We start from the raw sequence: 18,524 nt of genomic DNA on the forward strand, positions 1-18,524 counted from the left end.
GAATACATTGTCACTTGTCAGCCGCCAAGTATCCAGTCAACGCTATATTATTGTCGATACTTTTAGGATTACATAGTCATCCCGAATTTTAATGGAATTCAATGATGGGATTTTTAGTCGATTGAAGTGCTGTCAACTACGATTGATCTCGTTTTCCTCATGCAGATACACGAGTTAATCCCCGTGTGTACTTTGTGCAGAGTTAGCTCTAAGCAGTTTGTGAGTGATCTCACGATGATATACGATGCATTGTGTTGTTTAGTTGATAGTTCGAGGCTATAACAGTGGAAAAGGATCCCTACCCATATTTCTTCAGACAGAGCAGTGTAGGTTTCACGATGTAGCCTACTCTCCTTGTGGACAAGGTATCGGTAGGAACTGGAAAACCTGTTTAAATTGTTTATGCATGCTACTTCAATACTGTTCAAATATATATATCAGTGGATTTAAACCGGGGTTTGCTGAGCCAATATCAGGGGTTCGCTTGATGTCAAGACAAACGCGATACATTCACCAGAAGTCGCGCTGATTTGCAGTGAATTGAATATTCATTATCATGCTTTTGTTTTGTGTGAAAATCATGATTTAATAGTTTTGTCCTTTTAACACTGTTGTTGATGCACAGTTCAATTCGTGCAGCAGCATTCTATAGTAACGTATGTGATGTGGTACAATTTTGTTTCTGTGACTAGGCTAAAGTATGGGTTCGCAGAAGGCTGCAGATTAGCGTACGGGCTCGCTAGGTTATTACAGTTTAAGGACTACTGTAATATATATTTTGACATCGATCATCGCTATGGAACGCAAGGTTCTGGATTACGTACACTGGTACAGATCAAAAGTATTTGTTAAACTTCATTTCTGGTGATTTATCGCTGATCTTCGTCGTAGATAATACAAGTTTTCGGTAAAGCCGAACCGGCTTATGATTTCGATAATTACAGGGATATTGTTGTTGACGTACAATGTTCTTTTAAACTAGTTGCTGACGCTTACATCTGAATAAAATAGTATTTACGGTGACCGATTCTTTAATTATTTATTATAGTGATGCCCACCGTAAATACCATTTTATTCAATTCTAAATTTTTCGACGGCAATAACTCCGCTTACACTGTTTGGAATTGAACCAAATTTGGTGAACATCGTTTCTGTAGACAATCTAACACTTTCATGGCGTGAACAGAAATTTTTTAAATTTTTTGTTATTTATTTTTATATAATAAATAGAAACTTTCTTCTCCTGTAGCAATGCGGCTACTCGTTGGAATTGAACCAAATTTGGTGTGTAGGCTTAAATTAGGTAACCTAACAATTTTATCAAGTAGCCAGTACGATTTGAGAAAAAGAGTCCTTTTTGAAGAGCCCTAATGAACATGTTAACATAAGTACAATATACAATTGATTGGTGATACGATTGTTGATGTACAATGTCATATCTAACTCTGTACTAGTTACTGACGATTACTGCTGACATGTGTCAATACGAGAATACATTTTATTCAATTGTATGTCGCAGTTCCGTAGGCCCACCTCTCAGACTATATAATGGATATTATATATAGAAACATGCGTCGTTGTTTGTTACTATAATTACAATCGCCACCTTGCTTTGTTGATGAGGACCGCGTAAATTTATATCCCACATATTTCTACAGGCTACTATTTTAAATGTAAACCGCGTCTTGATGTCGTTCGCGAGATACATCACCGCCCGCCATGAACGCATCAATCGCCGGGAATTTGTCCGCCGATTGCTTCGGAAACGGAACTAATCTCCCAGTATGCAACCGCACAGATTCCGGGAACACGCCCACTTTCGGGGAAGGCCTCATAGATTCCGCTGTCGCGATTTGCATCGTCACGAGCCTCCTCAGCCTGATCACCATCGTCGGGAACGTGTTGGTTATCGCCTCGTTCAAGTAGGGCGATTATTTTGAGTTCAAATGTCGGCGTGGTTTACATGATAACATGGCATGTGCAGATAAAAGAATTCGTTACGTTTTTAATTGCCTACAGCTAGAAATTGTGTATCGTCGCGGCTAATCGCGTTAATCTACATTCCGTTACGTTTTATGGTTGTGTTGCGTCGCTGTAACGCAACATTCCTTGTGCATCATACATGGAGAAATAGATAATTCTAGCTCTCTAATTACAATATTAAGAGCAAACGACCGCAATCTAATTCTAATGTAATTTGTGAAATGTTTCTATGCTACCATTTTAATTCTAATCTAATTTCGGGTTTTCCTAAACATGCTACAGGAGCACTGTTAGTGCAAAACGAGCCCAGCTTGCTGTACACTGTGTACACTGTACGTACAGTCATTTGTCATTCTCGTGTAACTTCGGATTTAAATCAATCTCAGATTCTGCGAATTCAGTGATTATAATCTAATTTAAAAAAACTGTGTTGTATTAATTCTGATAATTCTAAATTTCTGGATTCCAGTAAACGATCCAGGAGAACTGTACAGTGCGAAACGACCCAATCTCGGTGTGCAAACTGTTCAGACATTTTTGATTCTCGTGCTTATGTGAATGAACTCCTATTTTATATGAAATCATCATGAATTTTGTTGTATCTTCTTCTGTAATTAGAAATTAATTCAATCTCCAAGTTTTTGAGAATTCAGTAATTCCAATTCTAATCTAATCTGGATATAAATGTGTAGCTAAAATTGGAATTTTCCAATTGTTCAACTCTTCGTCGGGTGCCTGGTAATATTGTTTGATTCGGTTGTACTTGACCTTACGCATTCATTACAAAAAATACGAGTCGGTATATAGCTTTGGTATTGCAACGGGTCAAACAATAACAAACTATCCCGAACCAAACGTGCTCGGTCATTAAGCAACCATCGCTGCGCAAAAAGGTGACTCGTTGCTATTGGAATGCCTGCGATATTTCCGATGTTTGGCTGATCACTAGGTCTGCGATATAGGCCTGTTTCGGTCCGTACTAAGAAATGGTTTGGTGGGGTACGTTATACGCAATACCGATCATGATGATGACCCCAATGGATATTATCGAGTCGTTTCGCAAACAAGTCGTCATACGGTAATCGATGGCATGAATGGAAGTTGCATGAAAGCTAGCCTTAACTGTCTATTTAAAATCGCTCTCGCATGATGTAACAGCTATATAACGTATACGAGGATGGGTATATTCCATTTATTCGTGCACATTTTGGAATCGTGCGCGAGCAAGCATACTCGGGAATGATGGATGTAAATTTGATGTCTCTTTCGGGAGCTTGTCGGCGCCCTGAAAAATCCGTCTCCATTCTGTAATTTATAGTTGTTCCCATCGTTCATGGGATCCAGTTATTTCGGGGTGACATGGCTTAATAGACCCCTCAAAGCATGGAAGGCAATAACTCTACGCAACTATTCCATGCATCCCTTGGCAATCAATGCTATTCTATTATAACAGGGGTTCTTAAACTTTTCAGTCCTCGACCCAAATATGAGTTCAGGAGCATCTCATTACCCAAAACCTCTATTAGTATATGCTACACCTTTATACGGGCTTTTATGATATAGCGAACGCGCAGACGACACTTGTATGCAACGCAGCACTATGAAACATTTTTTGTGACACGCGTTTTCAAATTGGGGCGCAATATTTTCCTCTGGGGGTCGCATTTCTACTACTATCTACTCATATTGTGAGGACGGAAGGTTTTATCAAGGTTTTATCACCGCAGATCTTATTGACACCGCACTTTTGCCATCCGTATGTTGGCCAAAACTTCACATCGTCATGTTTACCAGAATTTCAACAAATATTACATACATATTATATCATATCGCTCTAATTCCGTCGCGCCCCAAAATTATAAGATGTAGATTATAGATGTGTAACACGTGATTTCACTGTTGTGAAAAAATATATATTGAGCGAATGCTACTGTCGTGCTGAACCCGAAAATGTCAATTATAATCTGGTCATGGCACCGCAACCACCCCAAAAATCCACCTTTAAAGACGAAAATTGTCATTGCTTCGGAAAATCGGAGAGCCGTAATTCCATCACCATAACGATGACCTATTGCGGAATTTCGGTTGTGCACAACAATGCCGATTTCAAGTCTGATAGTGCATTCGCGTGTTGCCTGTTGCGCAAATGCGAATCTATTCTTAGTTAGTTATCTATACTAATTATTCGTAAAAACGTTAAAAATGCAATTTTAACGCCAATGGAACCGACACACCAGCAGATTGCATTTCTGCGGCGCAGTAAAATCACAGAATTCTGATCAGCGTTCTCCTATTTCAGGGTCAACCCCCGTTTAAGATCGAAGACAAACTACTTCATTTTCAGTCTAGCCTGCGCCGACCTCATCATCGGAATTATATCTATGAATATGTTCACGGCCTATGTTGTACAGGTAACATCCTAATGTTGCTGCACTATACTGATGTATTACCAGATTATAGTGTTAATGCAGTCAGCGTTCTTTGTTGTAATTTCTCCTTGGCATCACCTATGACCTACCACAGGCTAGGTCTGTTGAAGGCCAGACACCAGACTTGGATCGGAGAACTAGATAATTCTAATTGTCGAATTATACTTATTAGTTAGAGCGAAATGCCGGTAATCTCATTCTACTCCAACTGTTTCTGTGATCCAAGTTGTTATTAATTGAACTTGATTTTGTAGTATTTCGTTATTAGGGAGATTTTTTTGATATGTCAAAATTTGTTAAAATGTAGTCAAAATTGTAGCGTTGGGTCAAAATTTTTCAAAATTGTTACAAAGTCAAAACTTTTTTGACGTCTGCATTTCGTCTGTATCGTGGATTTTGCACCGTCGGTGAACTTATCATTTGATATTTTACGGCTTATAGCCTACTTTATAGGCATACCGTTGTAAACGGCCCATTGTCTGCTCATTGTGAATCACGAACGGTCAAATAAAACAAATAGGTTGACTTGGTGTTATGCTCAACGTACTAACCCCACTGAAGAAAGACGTCTCGGGCATTGCATCATTCTTATTTCAAGAAGCGCAAGCTGAAAAATTGTGATGTAGACACCATTGTCAGAATGAAGCAACACGGTTTGTCACCAGCAGTGTACGCACAACTTGACTGTTGTCAGCCAACAACTGCTGCTGTTGAACGTTCTTTCTTCATTCTTGGCAAAGCTTCTTAGTAAGGACATACACTTTATACCCAAGAATATTGGAGAGTATCTCTCGTGGTACTACAACAAATTTTCATTATTTCTACCATCATGCGTATTGTAACTTCTGGAATTCTTCAAAGGGCCTGATTTCGTTAAGTATATACTAGTTTTTTCATGTAAAAATTTGTCTTTTTCCAAGTCAAAAACATTTTTTCAGGTCAAACTACTTTGTTAGGGCAGCCACTTCCAACGAGAAATGAAAATAAGTGGTACAATAATAACATTATGTGGGAAAACACCTACTTTACATAGAGTGGGTCGAAATTTGGTCAAAATTCAGCTTTGTTTAGGTCAAAAAAGTCAAAATTTTAATTTTTTAGGTCAAAATTTTCTTTTTTAGGTAAAAAAAAATCGATTTATTCATTATAATTCAGCATTTAAATCAATTTCCAAGACTTCTTCGAATTCAGTCACCCGTATACTGCGCCCATGGGATACATCTCCATTTGAAATGCCGACTGTGGCTCATTTACACAAACTAGCACGGTTGTAAAGGTCGATTTATACACACGAGAAGGTGCTGATAGAATGATATAAACCTCAGCACATCATGCTTGTGAAAATATCGTAAACACACCTGTTTGACACCCGTTTATTTGCAGTGTTGGTCCGTTATAGTGACTGGTGCTGTATCTGATTGCACCCATGCCGCCAATTACGCGATCACATCTAAAACCCACGTTACGTATGGCAGCGAATATTAATCGATTCTGAGATGTTCCGTTAATAATTCAGAATTTTATATTCCCATAAAACTGCGTAATTGCCTTGTCGGTGATTGACTTTTTATGTTCTTTCCGCGTTACGATATGAATCAGGAATTACTATCCATAATTTATCGTTTTCGGAATAGTTTTTCGTGTACAGTACGACGTCACGTAGTTGACTAGGGTTTTTATGCGATTCGATTAGCTATACGCCCTGGGTTCATTTTGTGATATCGGTAGTGGTCAACGCTTGTAAAATGGGAGAAGGTATCGATTTGGAAGGAAAAAAATCAAGTAGAAATCCTGATATGGTATGAATTCCTGTCTCAGAGAAAAATTATAATTTCCGTTGCTTGCCCGAGAACGATAGCCAACTGCTGCGTTTGGCTGTTGATGTACACTAGGGATGTTTAACGGATTCCAGGTTTCACTGATTACATTGTTATGTTGCCAAAAAAAAAACGCTGCAGATAAAATTTGGCTCGATTCCAACTGGTATATGTGAACGCCACTCGAGTTTGAACATTTGGAATTCATTATAAAAAAATGATGATAAATTCAAATTTTTCAAATTTGTGTGGCGTTCACATATACCAGTTGGAATCGAGCCAAATTTGGTGTGCAGCATTTTTTTAAGCAACCCAACAAATTAATCAGCGAATCCCGGAATCCGGAAAAAATGTCATATTTGAACAACCCTACTGTACCCGACAGCGGGTATTTCGTTTTTTTTTATCCAGAGTTGGAAAACGAAAATATTTTCAGCTTCTCTAAATTACGTTATAATTATAGTTATCAGTACACATTTTTTTTCAAATCGGATTAGAATTAGAATTACTGAATTCACAAAAACTCGGAAATTGAATTCCATTCGTAATTATACATAAATGCAACAAAAATCTGGTTCAGTTCATACAAATCCGGAGTTCAGTCACATAAGCATGCATGTGTCGTCCAAACTACTCATGGCCGGTACCCAAAAGTAGAAGTAACATTGTAAATTTCCGCTCAAGTAGAAGTAGAAAGAGCGATTCATGATTCAGTAAAAAGTAAGTATATTTTAGAACTAGTTTTGCCTAAAAAGCTGAAAATTGTCAAGTAGAAGTAGTGTAAATCAGAACTACTTTGGTAAGTAGTGCAAGTAAGACAAATATACTTGAAGTAGTTCAAAAAGTAGAAGTACTTCGTTACTAGCTACCTTTCGTTTTCAAATTTAGAGTTGACCAGCTAGAATATTCTCAGTTTTTTATAAATTAGTTTAGAATTAGAATTATAGGTACGCATTTTTTTTTTCAAATTGAATCAGAATCCGAATCAGAAGGAAATGCATGTTCAGAAGTCACAAAAATCAAGTTCGCTTCGTATCAAAACAAGGACCAGCTAGAATATTCTCAGTTTTTTATAAATTAGTTTAGAATTAGAATTATAGTTACGCATTTTTTTTCAAATTGAATCAGAATCCGAATCAGAAGGAAATGCATGTTCAGAAGTCACAAAAATCAACTTCGCTTCGTATCAAAACAGAGTTCGTCCTCATAAGCACGAGAATGGCTGTTCAAAAATAACTTTTTTTCCGGATTTCAGCCATTCACTGATTAAATTGTCAGGTTACCCTAAAAAACGCTGCACACCAAATTTGGTTCAATTCTAAAATGTATAAGACTCCGCAGATCCAATTAAAATTTTTAATTTATGAGCGAAAATATTCCAGCTAGTAGAAGCGGAGTTATTTGAGCTTTTCGTTGATAATTCTCGGATTATCCACCAATCAATGATTTATCCTAGAATTATCAACGAAAAGCTCAAATAACTCCGCTTCTACTAGCTGGAATTCAGTCAAATTTGTTTTGCATCGTATTTGAAGACAAGTCAACAATTTCATGGGGTTGACAGATTTTTTTATTTTCACTCATAAATTAAAAATTTTAATTGGATCTGCGGAGTCTTATACTTTTTAGAATTAACCAAATTTGGTGTGCAGCGTTTTTTAGGGCAACCTGACAATTTTATCAGTGAACGGCTGGAATCCAGAAATAAGAAAGTTATTTTTGAACAGCCCTAGTGCACAGCAAGCTTGGCTCGTTTCGCACTATACAGATATCCTGTAGCATTTTCAGCAAAACCAGAAATTAAATTAGAATTAAGATGGAAGTTCAGAAATATTTCACGAATTAGATTTAAATTATATTACAGGCATTTGCCATGATTAGTCTGACTATACAACTAGAATTATCCGTGCAATTGTAGTTCTGTTTTACAACTCAGTTACCTTGGCAGGGAGAATGGAGGCAAGGGGCCATACTGTGCGATTTCTGGCTGACAGTGGACTACGTGGCCTCTAACGCATCAGTCATGAATCTGCTGGTCATCTCGGTTGACCGTTATCGTGGCATTACTAAACCGCTTCTGCATCGAGTCAAACGGACGGAGAGTTGGGTTATCGCATGGATCGCGAGCGCTTGGATCGTCAGCTTCGTTTTGTGGGCGCCGGCGATTATTTTAACTCCAATCATTGAAGGTAAACGGACGTTCCACGGGTTGTTCAAAAGGAACTTTAATTCTTCAAATTTCAACGGCTATTCGATAAAATTGTTAGGTCTGCTAAAAAAACGATGCACACCAAATTTGGCTCAATTTCAACCAGTATAGAAGCGAAGGTATTGGAGTACAAAATTTGGGATTTGCCATAATAGTATTTACGGTGGGTAGATCTAATCTAAATTATTAAAGAATTTATCACAGTCAATACTATCTTTTTCAAATCCAAATTTTTTAACCCCCGTAAATTCACTTCTACTAGTTGAAATTGAGCCAAATTTGCTATACATCGTTTTTTTAGACAACCTAACAAGTTTGTGGGGTTGCCAGTAAAATTTGAAAACTTTATAAATTTTTTCTTTCCAAAAACTCTAAAAGCTTCTACACGTTGGAATTGAGCCAAATTTCGTGTGCAGCGTTTTGTCGCCAGCCTAACAGTAGCCAGTCAAATTTGAAGATAAAAATATCCGAACAACCCGACTATGCCCCATAAACCCCGATGCGAGAGGGGGTTAGAATGATGGGTTCGCTGATGTGGTTGGTGTAGGTCAGCGGTCCCCAACTGGAGAGGAATTCCCCCCTTGGTCGGAATTTTGTCATTTTTAGGAGGAATTTTACTTTATAATAGTAATAATTTTTTCAAGTCTAGCAGTAAACTAGTTATTTCCGAACTTAATGTTACTGTTGAGTGTTTTTTTTACTGGAAGTATGTTCAAAGGCTATTTGAAATTTCTCTACATACAAATTCCCCCTTAAAAAACAAACTAGTTAGATGTGCGCTAAAAGTACAGTTCGCGTGACAAATTCGTTGAGTCAGCGACGGCCTATATCAAGCAAATTTCTCCTAAGCGGGCAAACTTCGCGCCGAATCTATCACAACTAGGCCTAGTGAAAGTTTTTATCTTATTTTCAAGTCAACATCTTGGAGATAGTGACAAAACATTCCAACGTCATCGATTCAAGTCAAAAAAAAATCGCGAGTAAACTTGGTTTTATTTTTAGTGAACAGCTACCCGAGCCATAAAAAACATGCTAAATCGAGTGCAATGTTGCCAAAACGGAAAGTGACGAACTGATTTATTGTGCAATATTTAATAGCAAGAGGACGAAAGGGTGCATACCCCCAATTCCATTGTATTTTTTTTGATTGAGCAGTGAATAGACTATTTTTGGGCACAGTCATTTAACCTGAAATATTTATTGGCGCGCTTCCTGCGATTCAGTTTGATTAGAAAACTCAAAATGGAAAAATGACCGAAACATGTTCGACGAAACAGGTGATATTGATACGACTGCGCGGCTCCGAAATAATGGCAGCGAATAGTCCTGCCCTTGAAATGTGAGCCCCGCGGTGCAAATGCGACGCGAAGAAGAAAACACATCACCCAGTCAAGAAATACGAAATTGGAATCTTTCGAGTATAGCCTATAGCGACAATCTTCACCGGAGGTCACGAAATAACAAAATGCTCCAACGAAGTAGTGCGAAACCACCCGAAACTTCATCAATAGTCTTAAACCGTGTGACATGGGTGTCCTAAATCTTCGAAGACACCATTTCCATAAGCTCCAGCAGGAAATCTGATCACGTGTATGCTATACATGAAAGTACCAATATTATTGACCTAATTCATACACACAAACTTGAAAAAAATTCGTGCGACTAGTAAATTTATGCATACTGATTTTTAACAGCACTTATATTAGCGATTATGGTGCATGGTAAGCCGACAGAATGGACATGTTTTGCGTTCGCCGTTATTCAACACGGCCACATCTACGAATCGCATGATAAGAACTTATAGTTAAACTGTGGATCCTTAGGAATTTGTGTTGATTGAGACCGTAAGACTATTGTTTTGGAGGTCGTCAAAGTGTTGCTAATATTCTGTTTGAACCAAACACTCTGTAGCGCCCTTCTTATTCTTCAGTCAACATGTGTTTTCACGGGGAAAAATGCCCTTTTTGATCATCGGGCTCATTTCCCCTATGCGGGGATTTTGGCTCACATTTCGGCCAAAGGGGGCCACGAGATGAAAGAGGTTGGGAACCACTGGCGTATAGCTTATCATTCTATCATTATTTTAGGCAAAACTGTTGCCTAGAATTGAATAGAATAGTGATGAAAATGAACGCGGCATGTATGTCCGTAGGCGAGGTGGATATGTCTACTATTATGATCTTGAGGGCTAACTATAGTGTCCATTCATTATATTTTGGTAACATGCCATTTCACACGAATGTGATTTGAACATGCAATAGAATACAAGCGCAGGCTTAGCGACCCCAAATCAGTATATCTTGATGGCATGTTGATATTCGTTCAACAGAATGTATGTAAGTAAACCTATTTTGACCTATATATCATATATTCATATTTGTATAATGTGTATATGATTTATAGAAATTCTATTCATCCCTGTTGTAATATTAGGGTACAACATCGATTCTCCTCTCCCTCGAAGCATTCGTTCGTGCATTTTTACGTACAGACCGACTTATCTAGCCCCATAATAAGCTCATAAGGATTTGAGTATAGGGGCATGCGTATTGCGCTATATTAAAAGATCAAACTTATTAGTTACTAGTCACTCGAGATGGTGATAATGTCGAAATCTTGAATCTGAATCGCGCGGTGCGATATGATTTTGCGGGTGCTGAAATGATACGATCCTTGCCACTGATAGCTAATGTATCAACGAGAAGATGGTTCGATACTATTTTCCACTGTGGAAGCATTGGAACCTCGATTGGTGTATCACAACATAGGAAACACACAACGTTACTGGAAATGACATATCTGAGAAAACGTGATCAACCCACACTCCCACAGCACTGTCACAAAGTGCAACGAAATAAGTGTGGTCAAAAAAATACCAAATTATCTTGAATGTGATGTAGAACTGGTATTATATTATTTGTGGACGCACAAAAGGTACATATTTGAGTTTTCCACATCTTTCATACTATGATGATGTCACAATCAGTGATACCCGAACACTCGAGTCTGATTCGAATGACTCAGACACTCAATTTCACCAAACCATACTATTAGTCACTCCAAATCACACAAGTAATCAGTACAATTAGGTTAAAACTACTTGAGTATTCGGGAAAAGTAGAAGTACTTCTCAGAATTGACCAACTAGAAAGTTTTCCGCTTTTCCAAATTAGATTAGAATTAGAATTACAGCTACAAAGTTTTTCCAAATTACAGTAGAATTAGAATTATAGCTCCACAGTTTTTTTGGCTAGTTTTGGAAGACGCAGTTTTCCTGTAGCATTTTCACGAAAACCAGATATTATACATTACAATTAAAATTAGAGCATATAGAAACAAATCACAAATTAGATTAGAATATGAATTAGAGCAAACAAATGTTTCACAAATTAGATTACAATTAGATTACCGACAGTTCGTTCTAATTAGTCGAATTAGACAGCTTGAATTATGTATAGTTTTCCAAGTCTGGCACCTCGTTAATGACCACCTCTGGACTGGACATAATCGTATATATAGGCTACCCTCAGTGTCTATTGTCGCTATAGTTTGTTAACTTCGTCGTTCATCTTTCCCTGTAAGGTCGTACCGTTCCTCCAAACGATTGCTACATTCAATTCATCTTTTCCAACACGACCGTCACGTTCATCACCGCGTTGCTGGCTTTCTACGTTCCTACGATGGTGATGATATTTCTCAACTGGCGCGTATACCTCGCCAACAAGAGACATCTCGAATATACAAAAGCGTTTCAAACTATCGGGAAAGTAATTCCGGTGAAGGAGAAGGAAAGTTGTCAGCGTACCATAATCGCGTACGCGCAGAAGAAGAATGAGGAGACGTGCAAAGGTACTTCTCTAGTCTACGTTTTGATTGGCTTTAATCAGGATTGTAACCAATCGAGTCACAAATCAATTTGACTTTGATAGTTTTGACTCGAGTCAAGTCGATTCATTTTCATTCACCGCCGAGTCTGGGAGAAACGGGTTGAGTCCCAGTCCAAATCGTAGTGTTTACTGTTCAGTATCGAGTTTAAGCTAGGTCCAACTCATTTATGTGTCTAAAATCTGTGAAACTCTTGGGTGATATCTAAGGCCTTGGATTCATAACATACTCATCTTCTCACTCTAAACCAGTGGCTCCCAACCTTTTTTGGCTTGTGGCACGCTAGAAAAATTATAAAACACTCGCGGCACACTTGCAAGAAAGTTTCTCTTTGAAAACAAACACGTAGTGATGCGATGGCTACATGCTGATTTATGCGAACATACGACCGAACAACGACCGAAACGAGGCAGCATTGATGACTAACATATAGGCTACCTTCATTTCGTGGTCAATTGCAAGCAGTCTCTACCGTCTACACCAGTGGTTCCCAACCTTTTTCGACTCATCGCCCCCTTTTGAAGCTCCACACCGACCATCGCCCCCCAAATATTGGGAACCGAAAAACAGCACTTCGTCAGAATAAAAAAACTTTGGTCTTTGGCCCCATAGGGTGATAAACCAAACCCCAGACCCCCCTCAGCCAGTGGGCTATTTGTCGCTACATATCAGCTATACCCTATTTCATGTATACTGTTTGGTGAGTCACCGTATTTCGCCTAAACGCGCGAAGCGGGACAAATGTATATAATTCATGTTTGAATCGGTCAATTTGTTCGATGTGGTAGGTTGGAAAATGTAGGACCCCTAAATAATAATTAAACATATTCGGGCGGAATCGTTGTTATATTGACTTCTTTACATGATGCTATTTCGTGACCTCCTATATCTGCTATGTCAGAAAATATGGAAATCGTCAAAACGTACCAAACTAAAAGACGCACATGATTGCATGTCGGTGTTTCTTTACTGGCAAATATTTTTTTCCTTGCGGGGTGGCATTTGTCCTGTAGGGTTAAGGTCGCCAGAACAGGAATATTCGATGCCAGCCATTGAGGCGCCTATGGACAATTAAACATATATGTAAATATCGAAGTTTTCGGTCAGCACAAGGGCATTCCTTTTCGGCTAAGGTCTTCTCGTTGCTGATCTTTCTGACACACTTCTCGGAGTCGCATGGTACGTAGCAGATAACTTCATATGTCTTGGTGCGTCGTGGTGCGGCAATCGCCTTCGCCGAAGTCTCCCATTTCCATAAAACATGCGTATTTTTGTTGGGTGACGGGGACCACAACATCAAGATACATGAAAATATGAAATCGCGCGAATTTTTTTTGAAAAAGTCGCCTGAATTTCTGGAAAAATACTCTATCATTCATGTTAATTCACGAAATAATTTCGGTCTTCCTTCGATTTCGGGCCCCCCACCCCCAATTGGGGGGATTGGGGTGCGGTAGTTACGGTCTCGACTCCAATATAACCGTTTTAACGCGTCATCGCCCCCCTATCGCCCCCTTAGTTATTTTCGCCCCCCTATACCGCCAAATCGCCCCTGGGGGGCGATATCGCCCACGTTGGGAACCACTGGTCTACACCTTCGAATTCCAGTCAAAACAAAGAGCGCTATGTTCACATAGTCATGGAGATACACATGGCAGTGAAATTTGGATTGCTTTTGCACCCATGGTAGGGGATTTGAAAGAAAACAGCCATAACGCATCCATTTTCGTGGAAACAACATTTTAAAAGTGAGGCGTTTCGTAAATCGATGAGCTGTTCTTCTACAGAAAGACTGTTTGATTCAATGCTTCCAAATGGACTATACCCATCTAAAGTTGTGAACAACATATCCCGAGAGGTGTTATTGCAGTATATGCTCTGAAGGTTGAAGTTCAGGCGGTGTGTTCATGTTTTAACGAGTAGTTTGTTGTTTATGAGTTGATGCATTTGGAGCGTAAGACGATTTAAAGACTTTCTTCGACATATATCAGCATAGTTGTGAGTGGTTACATTGAAATGGTCACATATGCTCATTTATCACGCATGAAGCAGTTAGAGCGCTTTCAAGTCGCATAAGATAGCATGCATGCCTCATTTAAAATTACTATTATTATTTTTTCTCCGAAATTACAAAAAGATTCGCAACACACCTGAGAACCTGTGGCGGCACACTAAGGTGCCGCCGCACACAGTTTGGGAATCACTACTCAAAACATATCAACGATATTTTCTCTCATCTAGAAGGAGACATTAAAGAACCGAGAAAAGTATCATTTCGGGACTCGGACCCATCAGACTTAGCACCAGTACAAGAAAATAACGGATTCAACAATTTCGAGGAAGATCCAAACGCTGAAACGCAACCTTGTCTCGCGGATGAAACCAACGGCTGCGATGCAGTATTGTACGTCGTCAGAGATTCTTTAAAAAACGGGGAAAAAGTCCCGAAAAATACAGAACTCTTCGATTTATCGGTTGATAAATACGCCAGGAAGAACAGCACGCACTGTGATAGTATTTCGAACAAAACGTCGTCATCACAATACAGCGAAAACACTGGCGACGAATCAGCTGTCGTGGAACAACCATTCATATCGCTGGCTTTATCGCAAACTCTCGATTTACAGGGACTACCGTTACGTGCAGCAGAACGTACCCCCACGCCAACAGAAATCCCTAGAAGTAACAGCACACAGATTACTACACAAACCATTCCCACATCAAAACAAAGGCGCCTCCGTTTCGCAATGCAACGATCGAGCAGCGACCCGACAGTGGAAAAGCCTACTAATAACAGGCGGCGCAGTGATATTCTAACATCACTATTTTCGACCACTTCTAGAAACCTACGTAACAAAATGGCGTCTAATAAAGACAACAAAGCAGCTAGAATGTTGATCACTATTATCTTGGTATTCGTAGTCACTTGGCTTCCTTATAATATCTTAGTCTTGATTTCGTCACTGTGTAAGGATTGCGTTAACGACACGCTATACAAACTATCGTATTGTTTGTGCTATCTCAATTCGACCATCAACCCGCTATGTTACGCTTTATGCAGCCACGAGTTCAGAAAAACGTTCAAAGTGTTGCTGTGCTGCGGAAGAAGTTCCCGAAAGACATTGGTACAGAGGGCGCGTTTATGAGCGTTTCACTCGGACTTTGATTGCGTTTTTTTATTACGTCTTCGCACATTTTGCGTACGACATATCTGTATTATCATGAGCCATATACATTATACATGCTTTATCACAGTATTCATTAACGTTGCCCGTCGGAAATGCGGGTTTTCTTTACGACGCGGTCATTGTTAGAAGTTCTGATTTATTTTGCAATTAAAATGGAATTTATTATGTTATATATTTTAAAGAAAAGGTCAACGCATATAGATGTGTGTTCAAGTTCATTTTTCAAGTCAAAAAATAATCGTGAGATTCTCAGCAGCGCTGATGTGCCATGTGTTGTGTATATGATGCTGGTTACTGCAGCCGTTTAGCCCAAAACTTGAAACGGTTCAGTTTCAGTCTGTTGCAAAAGCCATACTACTGGCCACTTGCGGTGGATCGCCATGAATAAAAAAAGAGAAGTTCAGGTAAGCCGCAGAGCGGAGTTACGCATTCAGAATCTCAGTCCGTTTGCGAGCCCTACTGTAGTATTAAATTCCATTTATTGTTAACCATTTCATCATTTCAATACACTACAAGACTGCGACCTAGACCTGGCCTAGGCCTAAAAAAGACATGCACAGTGCACACTGAATGATAAGTAAAAATAAGATAGTAGGCTATAAAAGGCATGCGACGAAAATAGGTGACATGTGTCGGTCCTGTCGGAAGGCGAGATCGATATGTCAAGTCGCGGTCCGGTAAACTTGAGGGCTCTAGTATTGATTCAGTAGAAATTGTTTGTATTTCGACTTCAGTGTGAACAAAGCTAGATTGTTGCCTGAAGCTCCTATCTTGCCGGTACTCACACACAGCGATACGGTATTCTTTAGTACGAGATTACGCAATGCGACCATACTACATTGTTTGTTTATCAATGAAATCTGACTATTGATTATGAGTTCACAATTATATGATATTTCAGCTTGATTGACAACTATTATCGGCGACCTTGCTATGTTGCATTCATATAATATGCCCCGTGACAGCTATATTATCGAAAGTTACGATAACATTATTACAAGAAAATGTTAAAGGATCATTTGCACCTTAAGCCGAAATCGACGGCCGTCCGAATCGTGAACTTCATGTCGCCCCCTCTATTGAGTGGGCGTGGGCATTGCCGGAAGACAATCACCCACTCTATAGAGGGGGCTGGGTCTGAAAGAGTTATGAACATGGTCGACGACTGTCAGACAGCCGGCGAGATGCGCGGTTCAGCACTGCAGAGGTCCGGCATATTTAATAGAGCGATGATCTTTTACGTCGATCATATGGTAGCTGAACGACGTAGGTCGACTAATGCACTTTTGATACCGAGGTTTGTTTGTTTGATATTCATGGTGTTTCAACTGCATTGGTCAATGATAGATAACAATCGTTGAGTGTTATTTTCATCTGCATGAACAAGACACACACAATGTACCTACAATGCGATGTAATGAAGAGATAGGAGGATGCCGAACGACGCGCAGTTGCGGTCTTTTAGACTGACATCCACCTCGGCCTAGAGTGCTTCGATGTCACAGTCATTTTACACCAGGCCGATATTTTTTATTCGGTATTTGTACCGACTTGTAGCACGCGGCCCACTTCAAAGCTTTTATACGACACGGCTTTCGCGGATACCGAGGTAAAGAAGTCATTGAAATTTCGGGGCAGTGACCGTTGTGGAACTGCATGATACATAAACTTTGCAATTTCTAGTTTCCGCATATCTTTTATGTTTAGGAAACGAAGCTTTTGAGCAGTGATTTGTTGGACGTACATTCTGACCCCACACGCGCTGTTCTATATACAGACTGCACATATAGTGTTGGCTACAGTACAATGACACGATCGTCGACCAGTGATAGCCACAGCGTCTATCAGTGGCTCTTGAACTTTTTAGACCGCGACCCAGTTCTGAGTTTTATTGGCATCTCGCGGTCCAACACTCTCACATCAAAATCAATGCATTTCTAATGTTTGTATGCTACATATTTACGGGCGTGTATGAAATAGAAGGTGTAGTTGTAGTCTATGCAACGCAGTTCCGTGAAACATGATTCATATTCGCGGGTAGAGATATTTTACTCTGGGAGTCGCATTTTTTTCGCGGGGTCCAACGTGTAAAGAAAGGACTAGTCGGCGTCTGGGTATATCAATTTCGAAGGCTTCAGCCAGCGTGCAACGGTCATTTTGGGTCAAACTTTTATCGCGGTCGATCTTTTTGGCACCGAACTTTGCGCAGCCGCATGGTGGCCGAAACTATGCATGTATTCATGTGACCAGCGCGGAAAGGGTCGACCTGTTGGTGATATATTAACTATAGTTCCCCACGATGCACACCCCTAGACTTAATCTCCATAGCGGTATGTCACTGCGCTGAACGAGCGATGCTAGAAATATACTTTACTTACTTGGAATTATTTCACAATCGCGAATACAGTGTCAGTCAGTCAGTATGCTTTATTCATCTCACCAACAAACACATGTAAATTGGTATAGATTGGGAGACGACGGGGGACCGGTAGGTCTTAGATTCAGTCGCCACCCAGCGGAGTTATAAATGAGTAAATATGGCAAGATCAATACTAACGATAATGACAGTTAACCAATGGACATAAAAATAAACAAAAGATAAAAGTCATGAAAAATCAGCAGTTAGCATCCGAGCATAGTACTGCTGGTATACAATACACAGGGTGCACAGCAAAAATATGCAGCAAAGCAAGGACAATGAAGACGAACCAAGTGGAAGAGTATTACATCACACTCAATGCAAATCATGGACCATGACAGTATTTTTCAACAACAACAACAACGACAACAGAGGAAGGTGTAGCAAGTGGAACAGTATTACATCACAGTCATTACAAATTATACCTATTTCCGTATTTTTCAACAAGAAAATTGCGGTATTTGATCTTGAACTGGTTGAACTGCATATCTGTGAATTATGTTTTTATATTAAAAAAATATTATTATAAAAATTGGCAGTACGGATAGTTCCTTTTCCCTAGCTTACCTGAGTGTTACCCGCGCAAGTTAGAAC

The 18,524-nt window shown here is 39.5% G+C and overlaps 1 protein-coding gene across 1 annotated transcript; it reads left to right on the forward strand.

Moving 5' to 3' along the window:
- The first annotated feature begins 1,194 nt into the window (after positions 1-1,194).
- LOC145449722 (muscarinic acetylcholine receptor M2-like) lies at positions 1,195-15,766 on the forward strand. The gene is made up of 5 exons (XM_080328143.1): positions 1,195-1,922; positions 4,283-4,394; positions 8,178-8,418; positions 12,021-12,287; positions 14,565-15,766. Exons 1-5 carry the CDS (start codon positions 1,720-1,722, stop codon positions 15,467-15,469), a joined length of 1,728 nt encoding a protein of 575 aa, XP_080184269.1. The 5' UTR covers positions 1,195-1,719; the 3' UTR covers positions 15,470-15,766.
- The last annotated feature ends 2,758 nt before the right edge of the window (positions 15,767-18,524 follow it).

This window comes from Botryllus schlosseri, chromosome 11 (genome assembly GCF_051294905.1).
Source record: "Botryllus schlosseri isolate E-star chromosome 11, Bs_hap1, whole genome shotgun sequence".
NCBI lineage: Eukaryota > Metazoa > Chordata > Ascidiacea > Stolidobranchia > Styelidae > Botryllus > Botryllus schlosseri.

Excerpts from the sequence above, each read along its gene's own strand:
- LOC145449722 (XM_080328143.1), top strand. The coding sequence starts at position 1,720 with ATGAACGCATCAATCGCCGGGAATTTGTCCGCCGATTGCTTCGGAAAC. Across the intron at positions 4,395-8,177 it reads TCACGGCCTATGTTGTACAG|GGAGAATGGAGGCAAGGGGC; the intron begins GTAACATCCTAA and ends TTACCTTGGCAG. Across the intron at positions 8,419-12,020 it reads TTTAACTCCAATCATTGAAG|GTCGTACCGTTCCTCCAAAC; the intron begins GTAAACGGACGT and ends TTTCCCTGTAAG.